This window comes from Buceros rhinoceros, unplaced genomic scaffold (assembly GCF_000710305.1).
Source record: "Buceros rhinoceros silvestris isolate BGI_N320 unplaced genomic scaffold, ASM71030v1 scaffold13689, whole genome shotgun sequence".
Classification (NCBI taxonomy): Eukaryota; Metazoa; Chordata; class Aves; order Bucerotiformes; family Bucerotidae; genus Buceros; species Buceros rhinoceros.
The window spans coordinates 33,619-44,836 of record NW_010432198.1 but is presented as its reverse complement, the minus strand read 5'-3'; the positions used below and the strand labels follow the sequence as shown (position 1 = coordinate 44,836).

At 38.6% G+C, this 11,218-nt stretch overlaps 1 protein-coding gene across 1 annotated transcript in view; it reads right to left on the bottom strand.

Moving 5' to 3' along the window:
- Window positions 1–273: 273 nt before the first annotated feature.
- The window catches only part of LOC104500092 (uncharacterized oxidoreductase ZK1290.5-like), a gene marked incomplete at its 5' end in the record, with an annotated part of 28,958 nt that continues 18,013 nt past the window's right edge, over window positions 274–11,218 (bottom strand). Inside the window, 4 exons of the mRNA XM_010143688.1 lie at window positions 274–369; window positions 2,535–2,594; window positions 3,133–3,315; window positions 8,942–9,033. Of these exons, the coding sequence (XP_010141990.1) occupies window positions 274–369; window positions 2,535–2,594; window positions 3,133–3,315; window positions 8,942–9,033 (431 nt within the window). The remainder of the gene's footprint in view (window positions 370–2,534; window positions 2,595–3,132; window positions 3,316–8,941; window positions 9,034–11,218) is intronic.

The following is an 11,218-nucleotide window of genomic DNA, read 5'->3' as shown; positions in this document are numbered from 1 at the left end:
GGGCCTGCTGCAGGGTCAATGGCACAAACAGGAGACTTTGCATGGGCTTCAATGAACTGTGGATTAGGATTTGATGTGGAAATGTAAGATCTCTGTACAAAAGTGCTATCCTCAAAAATATCTTTTGTCTGTATTCAATGTTAAGGATTTCAAATCAGTTATTACCAGCAGCCGTTAATCTTATGATTACAGTCTCATTGTAACCTTCCCTGAACTGAAATTACATGGTGTGTGTCACTGGTCACTGACAAAGGAAAAAGCTCAAACCTTCATTCACACAATAAGGCTCGGGTCCCAGGAAACGTGTCTCCCGTCATGCATTCCATTCAGAATTTCAACATCATCTTCTGCTATTGTAAAATCAAACACCTGTGGGAATGCATATATAGTTAACATCAGGAACGCAGAGTCAGGAGTGTTTCCGTTAGTTTCTTAAACTGACAAGATTCATTTCAATGGGAGGCTGAATTTTTCTGTATTTTACCTTTTGAAAATTCCTCTTACGTTTTGCTATAGACTAATTCCATTAAGCTTAACTTAATTCCATTGAGCTGCCAGGCTCCACTGGGTCATTTTCTCCTTTTGTGATGCATTTTTATTTGTAGTCTCTGTTAAGATGGTTTTTGTAGCACTCTGGCCTCAGGCAAAGGTCCAAGACAACAGTAGTATCAAAGCTGGTTTTGACAGCACTGTAAGGGTCACTGCCACAGGTATCCCTCTGGTTACCTGAGCTCGGTATTTCACTTATATCCTAATGTTCAGTTCAGAATGTTACAGTTCTTTTCCTCTGAACTTCAGCCATGAGAATTACGAGACGGTATCAGGACATTCAGAAAGCCAGCAAACCAAAGGCTGCATCTATCTTTTCTCTGTGTGCCTAGACAAAACACTTACAGATCAGCTAATACAGAAACAGATACAGGACCACAGTGCCTCAGTCCTAACTCAACTTGAAAGCAACTATCTGTCTTCATACATAGGTTCTTACAGTCACCAACATCTCCTCTGGCGAGACCTGCAACATGAATGATGGTAGCAGTGTTTTCTTAGCAGGTGTCTTTTTCAAACATTATCACTTCGGAACTGCAGTTGCTTTAAGTTGGTCTGTTGTCTTTGTCAGAGCTCCTCAATACTCAGTAAAAAGATCCTGCGGAGCCTGAACTGCTGCCAAACGAGCTCCTCCCATCCTGCACTATCCAGCAATTGCTGTCTGCTGGAATGACCCTGGTAGTCAAACCTCAGTGCTCAAGCTTTTTTAAACCTAAACCAGGAAGCAGCCACAGAACTAGAAATACTATGTATTTTATACTGAGGGCTTAATTAGGTTGATGCTTTCACTAATTTGACTAGAGGTGGTAGAGAGTCAAGCCAACACGCCTGGGCATGGGGGAAAGAAAAAAAGAAGGGAGATGTGATAACATTCAATAACTGTGTCAGTTCTCCCCTCCTCCTCTCCATCGTAAGTGTTTTACAAATGCATTCCCTTAGTTGTGTGCAATGAATTGGTGGGTCCACAGAGTAAACTCTGTAAAAAATGCAATTAATCTGGATTTAAAATACCACTGGGGAAAATAAAATAAAACAAATAAGGAAAGATTTTTAACCTGGTTTTGTTCTCTGTTCTAGTTCACAGCACAGTACCACAGAAGGCAGTGTGCACGTCAGCTTAACAGTCAATGCAGGAGCTACGTAAACGGGCATAGCCACCAGGAGAAATCCTCGTCACGTGTACGCTGACTGACACCCCACACAGTGATTTAACCAGCAGGCAGGAGTTTCCTATCTTCTTGCAATGTTTCTTCCTGATTTGCCAAACAGTTCATACCCCTACAATATTTTTGGAAGTAACAATATGGTTGTTGGGGTTTCCCCTTCCCAACCCTGAAGAAAGCACTTTCAGATTAGAGAGAGAAAAATGAAGTAAAAAATTAAAATCATTTAGTATGGAAAGGAAATTTTAAAAAAGGGTGAGGGAAATCATGCTGACAATCCTCATTCATTCACCACTTTTCTTTGTTCATAGCCTTCATGCTGGGACCTTCTTTGCAAGATGAGTAGAAGGAAGAATGTAGGGGAAGGGTCAGCTCTGGCAGGACCTTATCTCCTTAGAAAGTCTCTGTCTGGGATATCCCCAAGAGAGTTTTACAGCTTTCATACAGTTTTATGCATTGCACACAGACTCCTTCATTTGACCCATGTGCCTATCACAAAAAGGACCTAACCATAACCAGATTAGAATGTTCGACAATCAGCCAAGTAATAAACAAAAACATTAATAACAAAAATCAACTATTAAAGATCTTTCTATGGATATCTTTTTTAAAATACATATTGATTAGCTCTCCAATTGATTTCTGACATTTGTGATTTATGGTTTTCTTCTATATTGGATTAATATTATGGTACTAAAATTTGCCAATTTTAAAGGGATTGCCCCAACACAAACCTAGCATAGGAAAATGGGCAGGCAAACCAAAGTATGAAAAACACTAATTTGCACGTTAGTCAGACTTGAATGCATAACAAAATCTTACCTTGCAGTTTTCCTGTATCCTTTCTGCTTTTGTGGACTTTGGAATCGTGACAATTCCATTCTGAAAAACATAATGCTTCTCATCATTAAAATTCTCGTTGTTTCAAAGAAAATGAACTATCCTCAGAACATTCCTCATGTCTTCTGAGGTTTTAATGTCATTTTTCAGAGGACACTGACATTTCTAATGCTATTTTTAACTGAAGTTACATACACTGCATTAATTTCCAACACAGATTATGTAGTTTGTGTCAAGCTAATATGCTATTTCAGTGCTTAGTACCTTGTGTTGAGTGGCAGAAATGGAATAATGCCCCATACGGCTTATAACATTTGTTAATTGTTATGTTTTGAAAACACCTCTTTTATTGGTAGATCTTTTTATTATCTACAATCAGATCGTTTGCATATTTAAAATACTGCCATGCTTTGTGTACTACATTCCAGATTTCCAGTACAGCAGAGTTAGTTCACATGGTTTCAACATACTGAAGGCAAAAAGACTTTCTGTATAAATTCTGCTTTGATGCACAAACCCCAAACTATTTATATTTTTTCCCTGAGAGAGAAGACACATTTTTATCACCACCCTTCATTACCTGAATACTCCAGCGTATACAAATCTGTGCTGGAGTTCTGCCATATTTCTTTGCCAGCTGAATGATACTAGGGTGAGTGAGGGCTTCACCTTTGGCTAAAGGACAGTAGCCTTCAAACACAATATCTCTGCTCCTACAATAATCGACCAGCTCCTGAGGTCTTTGGAAAGGGTGATATTCAACCTTAGAGAAATAGAAAGAAGCTTTCAGTAAAAATTTTGAGAGTACATTTAGTACAAAACATCACTGATAAATAAATATGGGTTTGCTCTCATTTTAAAAGTACAACATGAATGAAATCAATGCTCCCGGGAGAGAGATGTTAATTACCAGTTTCAGAAGACATGTGAAGGATATTAATCCATAAGCATTTTGGCATTAACTGGCACAATAGTTAACAACATAGTTTATGCCCACCCCCCCTCCCCGAAGTAAGGCGCATGGAGCAGTTGTCTGCTCTACCTGCAGTCAGACTTGTTCTCTTATTTTGTTCTGTGTTTGAGAAATATAAGCAAATGCATAGTGGAAGTCAGCATCAGGGCATTTTTTTTGGTGAGCTGAGACTACCTTCTCTTCCCCAACTCTACTTCTTTCCTGTTTCTTTATTAATGATCTTCAAGTTGCACAGGCAAGGGGAGGGGGCTGGGCAGGGACTGGGTTTGCAAGAGGCAAACCAGAAGAACTTGTTGGGATGGGGGCCTGACCTCGGAAGCAAAGCCTGTTAGAATGGACTATACACGGAAAATCCTGTATTCTGTGTGTGGCATCACCAAGAGCTTATGCAGGAAAGTGATCACACTGCGGAACGAAGTGTGAAGGAGACTCCGTGTAGGAAGTAAGATCACAAATTGCCAAGAACCAGTTAAAAGAGGGAAAAGCAATAAGCTACAAAGACATAGTTGTTGGAAGCAAAAGGAAACAGAAGTTGTTGAAAAGGAAGGATCTCAGAAGAGCAGTGTAGCATGTAGTAAATGCCAAAAGAGAACCTTTGTAATAATATGTAAGTTGGTATTTCATGGTTTATATGTTTTAAGAAGCACACCTTCCTCTACATTCAGATGAAAATGGGTAGTGTTTTCCTTTCTAAAATACATAATCATGTGATGTATTTTTGTGACTGGCCATCACCATGGTTCCAGTGATACAAGTCTTGCACATTCTGAAGAAAAATACTCTTCTCAACAATTACCTCAACACATGGAATCTGGAAAATTTCTTCTGCCACAAAGAGGACAAATGAACATTTCCTGTTTCTCATCTTTAGTACATGTTGTCTTTTCAGACAACAATAGTCCGTAACAATAGGCTGGCAGTCATTCAATATGCACTAAGAAAAAACTGTGCTTCTCAAAGGCTGGGCTGAGTCAGCCTAAAGCGGCTATGATCTAAATTACTAGGCGGACTTGGGAACAAGGTTCAAGCAGCAGACATCCATGCCTTCAACCTTTGATGTTTCTTGACCTTTGAGTGGCCTTTATATTTCATGTTTGTATGTTAAGACAAGTGTTTAGGTCATGCAGTTATTCACTTGTTTGCACCTGAGCTGACTAGAAAATATTCTAATTGTTTTTACGCAAAGCTATGAGGGGAAAAAGAGTGAGCAAGCATGGTGCATTACTCAACTATTACAGCAGTAACAGCAATTTTAGTAGATGTTCTTTACACTCAGTGTAACAAATAACATAGCCTAGAAATATTTTTAAAATGATGATGTATTCACGGTCAAATGCAGTACCCCTATGGCATCAGATGACTTACTCAGCATTTATTATTATATAACCGCAAGCAGAATTTACCTGCTGGTCTAATCTAAGCAGCAGAGATCCAGGATACACAAGAAATATTTAAAGCAAGAACAACATGCTGAGATGTCACCTGCCTGCTCCACAAGCAGAATACACAGCAATAACTACTTCTCGCTTGGGAAGATTATGCTTTGTGCCTTTCACTGAATCAAGAGACCCCCAAAGTTTGTGCGTGCAACTTTAGCACATGCAGTTGTGTGTGGTAGCAGCAAGTATTTTTCTTAAGTATATTACTAAAATAATCAAACGTAAAAAATAAGAACTTCCGAATTTATTTTTCTTGTGAAAACTTTCTGGAAGATTCTAGCAGCATCTGACTGGAAGGAACTAGCATCCTGAGCTAGAAGCAGCACAGGGTGAGGGGCCAGTATGTGCTTCCCCTCAAAATAATAATTCCTACTTCCTGGCTTGCCCCACCCTTGCTATTTTAGTCACCAAACTTCTGTCAGGCCAGGGCTGTCCATCATATGGCTGTAGAGGAAGATCTCGATCTTTTCTGGCACTCTGAGCTACTTGTGTGTAAAAACGAGCATTTGTTTAATAAAACAGAGTTCTGTTACTTGGTCAGCCACAGGGGAACTCTAAGTAAGCGCTGGTTTTTACAACAGTCCTAGTGCAATGGGGAAGAGTTGAAGACTAGTAACAATCCTGACACCCCTAGAACGTCATACCTTGGACGATGGTATACAAAAGCCTTATTCTTTCCACCCTGCTGTGGGTTGTTTTCCCCTGGTAAAGTTTCCCTGCATCTGGACTTCAGTCAGCTTCTCAGCGGGAAGGCACAGTCTTAGAATTACTTCTCTTTATAAAACCGAAATATAATCCTAGGAATGTTTTCTCTACAGAGGAACAGTTCAGGTGAGTTTATATACAAAGGGGTTGTTTCCTGATGCCTCAAACCACTAAAATACATTTCTATCTTGTACAAATTTACAGAGTAGAGCTCAGTATTAATGGCAATGTTAACAACATTACTTAATCTCTCTGAAGTCATTACACAGCAATTTGCACTTCTATAAAAATAGAAAAAATATTGATGAGCATTCCTACATGGAATTCAGAGAACAACAATTTATATTTGGGTTCAGTGTATCACTTTATTAAGTGAAACATATGTATTAATTAAATTCTTATAAAATGTAATTTTTTTCTTAAGAGGTGACAGGCATAAGAGCCTTCAAAGAGACTTCAAAGACTTCCTTGAGCATAAATCCAAACTTACTAGTGCCAAGTCAATTACAAGGTCTGGAATACAAAACTGTAACTTCTAGCTTGCAGGTTTCATTCTACATGATGCTCGAATAAAATATTTATCATAATTTTACACAGTATTTAATGGGATTTTTAACAATAGATTGTAATTTTAAAAGGTGCTTGTTTACTACTAAATTTAACAATGCTCTATTCTCAAAGAGACAGGCCTTTCCTACTTCTTTCAAAGCCTTGATGATACTGTTCTTTTCCAGGAACCAAGAAGAGGCAGTACTTACAACTTGGTTTGTAAACTAGAAACATTGCTTACTACTAAGCTTGCAGACTATGAAAGTCTAAAGAACTTCCTTTCTCCCGCCTTCCTACTTCCCCCTCTTCACAGAAAAAAAAAAAAAAAAAAAAAAAAAAAAAAAAAACCCAAACAACTTTCAATTTTAACATCATAAGAACTCTTGGAATTGAAAGAAGATCCTAAATTCTTTATGCAAATTCATTCAACACAGCAAGGAGAGAAGTGATTTTCCTTCGCTTGTTTCTTACAAGATTTAAGACTCTGTATACAATGATTGTTTGCAAATGATTTGTATGTAGAAATAAGTTCATTTCAAGAGTATGCTGTTTTATGTACAAGTACAGCAAAGATCTTTTGTATTACAAATTCTGGACAGTGACATTAGAATTCAGTATAGCACCTCAATTCCCAATTTAAATTTAGGAATTCATTAGTTATTTGATAATGCTTAAGCAATCTCACCATCAGCCTCAGTACTCTCCAGCACTAAGAAAGAAACAGAATAAATGCTCTTTTGAGGACAGCCTGAACTATGGTTTATAAGGTTCCTGTAACGCTAAGAAGTGAAAATTAATGCTATAACAAAAACATTCAAAGCAGAGCAGTTTGCAGTGGTGTGGATATTTCATTGCTTCTTTGTTTTTAATTTGGAACAATGCTGGGCACCACCTTAAAATAATGATTGTCTGAATAAAGCAGGGGCATTCTCCTAACCCTTCCCTCCAGTATCACTACGGTCACAACTTTTTGTCTCTTCTTTTTCAGCCACAGAAAAAGCAATGCCATCAAATATATCAAGAAACACTTCCCTCTATTAACACTACTGACACAGTAAGACCAGTAGCATTTTGACATTTTGAGGTGCTGGAGCGGGTTCAGAGAAGGGCAACGAAGCTGGTGAAGGGTTTGGAGAACTTGTCCTATGAGGAGCGGCTGAAGGAGCTGGGACTGTTTAGTCTGGAGAAGGGGAGGCTCAGGGGTGACCTTATTGCTCTCTACAACTACCTGAAAGGAAGTTGTAGGGAGGTGGGGGTCGATCTCTTCTCCCATATTAAGAATGACAGGACGAGGGGGAATGGCCTCAAGTTGCGCCAGGGGAGGTTTAGATTAGATATCAGGAAAAATTTCTTTACAGAGAGAGTTATTAAGCATTGGAACGGGCTGCCCAGGGAGGTGGTGGAGTCCCCATCCCTGGAAGTGTTTAAAAACCATGTGGATGTGGAGCTGAGGGGCATGGTTTAGGGACCCTGGCAGTGCAGGGTGGATGGTTGGACTCGATGATCTTTAAGGTCTCTTCCAACCAGATGATTCTATGATTCTATGACATTGTGGGTAAAAGGAAATTTCAGAACAAATCCAAGATTACCTTTTTTTTTCTTTGCAGTGTCCTTGTAGTAGAGGGACACTGAAATGCTATTCTTTAACAGAGAGTAACGACTTATGTCAAACTCCAATAAAACTTTGAAGATGTGTATTTCTGAAAAGCAGACCCAGCTGGACCTTAGCAAACTCAGCAATTCTCAAACAATCATCAGCCTGCCCATCTTAAAACATATTTCATCGGCTTATTTTGAATAATTGAATTTAAATATTTTATATGGGTTTATGTTAATTTAACATTACTCATAATTGTCCTATAGTAACTTCTAGTCTAGTGGACAGCAAAAATCAGAGATATAAGATTCTGACAGTCACATTCTGAGCAACCTTTTTGTGATACTAAACCATAAACAGCTGCCAGCAATCCTCACCACCTGTACAAAGGGGAAAAACATACGCCCGCACTTATTCCATTCCAGTTCCCGGTTCTATGTTAACATAAGCACGCTTTCACTGGCAGGAGGTGGTAGGAACAGGAGCATGAGCATCCAGCACAGCTGTGGGCAGCAAACTGCAACAAAGACAGAGTTGTCAGTGTCCTGGAAGTCTGCTGCTATGTAGGTGTCCATTTTTCATCTGCCTAGGGCAGCAAAAAAAAATTTTGCCAGGGCTCTCGCAGCACCTTCCTAAATGAGAAGTTCTCTGAATTTAATGTGATCTTGAAATACAAATATGAAGTAACGGGGGAGCAAGAGAAACAGCACCCTTGCATCGATATGTAATCACCTGAGGCTTTCAGTGTTGCTTAGAGGAATTATAGATGCTGTTTGAACACAGGCTTTCCAAAACCTTCCTCACTCTAGCGATGCTAAATGTTCAGTGCTCCTTGAATTTTATTTCTAAACTGCTTTATCATCAAAAACTGGCACATGGACCATTTGTTTGTGCCTTAAAACCAGCCACAAGCGAGTGGCTTGGGAGAAACCAGGGAAAAGAAAGCAGGGACTTCCCCACACATGTATTTCAGGTCATCTTCCTGAATGGTTCTCAGTATGTATATAGAAACGAAAGGGAAGAAATTGTGTGACTATGGCTAGTTTGGGTGGGGAGGCGATTATTAACCAAAAAACCCAAAGCAAAACCCCAAACCCAGCTACTTTAAATATATTTACCTACTCACCTGATTAACATGTGGAGTTATCACAGAGTCTTCCTTTAGTTGCTCAAGATGACTGATAAGAAAGTTGCTTACACCAATTGATCTACACAAACCTAGTAAGAAACAGCACAATAAAAAGTTTTGGGACAATCCTAACTGTCTGGGAGGATGATCTGAAAAATATCACTTTCAAGAGGCAAAATGATTGTATGCTTCATTTCTGTAAATTTCTATTAAAAAATAGCAAAGAAACACAGAAAACCAGCACTGAAATCTAGTTTGACAGTATTATTTGAAAGCATGGTTTGTCACAGTCCCACTAGGAAATCATTTTATAATCTAAACACACTGGAAACTCCCCAGTGAATAAAAACTCCAGGCTAAATTCTGGGAAAGGCTAATGCAGTATAAGCAAAGAACAATTGGACTCCACCAGAATGAAAAGAAGGAAATGGTGTTCCGAGCAGCTTGCCAAAACTAAAGAGAAGTGGAACATTTGCTGAAGACTAATAAGGTGTGAGCAATACAACGCAAGGACACACAGCCCAAATGAACTATGCAGTGTTGCTTATATTTCTATTAGATCATTATAAGATGTTATGTAAAACTCCGTATAAAAACATTCAGTTAAGCAGGTGGTATTTAACAACAACCAAGAAGCTTGGAAACGTAGCTAGATTTCTCAGCTCCTGCTGCCATGCAAATAAAGTTAATTGGCAAATAGGTCATATGAAGGTTGGTTTTTAGTTTAACAAGCAGTCATGCACATGTATAAATTCAGTGCTGACAGTCCTGAAATGACATGACTTCCTTCAAACCTCTGATACGACGAAGCACAAGTCCCCAGTATTGGCCTGGCACCGCACCTCAACCCTCACTCATCTTTGGTCCTTGTTCTGTGCTAAACCAGTTAACAGAGAAACCAGCTGTGGCCAGGTAGTAGGGGGTCTCTTCAGGCTGTGGACTCTGTGGGCTGTGAGTCAGACTAATTTCTGCAGTATGTGAATTGCCTCGATTGACTTGATCTGCATTTTAATTTATAACCCTGCAGATGGAAAGTCTGTCTCAAGGTGTGCGAACACAGAAGTCACGTCACTGTTGTTAATCCAGTATTTGTACCAATTCTATACAACGTACATCCCATGTGCTTATCTATATACACGCATACAAGTGTCTGTAGCAAAAAACAAAGGAATTAAGCTAAAAGTGATACTTCCCCCACCCCGAAAAAAAGAAGACATTGAGCAATTTCAGCCATTTCATGTCAAAGGAATGATTTCTGGACTGAAATTGCCTACATTCCACAGTCAAAATTGCCACTTTCTTAAGGTCAGCAGGGAACTGTGTGGAGCTGCCTTGATTCAAAGCTGGACTACAGACACATAAAACTCACTTATTAACGCAACTGAGAAACATGAATACATTAAAAGGAAGAATTTCACTTCAAGCAAAAGATAACAATGTTGAAGAAAAAGTACTAACCCAGTACTTACTCCTAAAATGCATATACTTCAAGTATAAAAAAATAACTCCCAAGTAGACTATAAATTGGCATATAAAAGTATGAGTTGTAAGATTATAAAGTATCTTGAATTTGCAGGTGCGAGTTACCTGGACAAAATGAATAAATTAAATTTTTCTAGTCTTCTACAAAATTCTGTGATTGCTAATTATAAACTGATTGTTAAAGTCCTGGAAAAAAAAAAATCAGTTTTGCATTGAAAAAGCCACTAACCGTATAAATAGAGACAATTTGACTGCTATGTTTCTTTTACATATTTAACATCACAAACAGATAAAATGCACAGCAGCAAAACCTGCACACATACCGTCACTTTTTAATGTGGTTGCTTTTGTAGAACACAAAAAGGAGAAAAAAAATACATTAGCAACTAAAATGCTAGATAGCTTTCTCTTACAGAAGTCATCATTGTTCAAAATATAAAACAGAATTAGGTTATAACCTGCACTACAGTGATTTGCATAATCTATATGTAATCTGCCAGAAGAAGCAAAACCTGAGCTTTTGACTTCTGACAAACAATCCCGGCGTGTCAACGCTAATAAATCATTATGCCAAAGAAGTCAGAAAAACACTTGCAGTTTTAACACAATGGTAAAACAAAATATTATACTCCATTGTTGAAAGCTAAGGAGTTTCAAAAACCATGCTGTTAGTGCCCTTGAAGAATACAGCTTTTATTTCAAGATGAAACAAAACAAAACTCATAGACATGAAAGATGAAAGGGCTTATTAAATTTGTCCACTTTCACAGAAAGCTTCCATCCCCCCCCCCA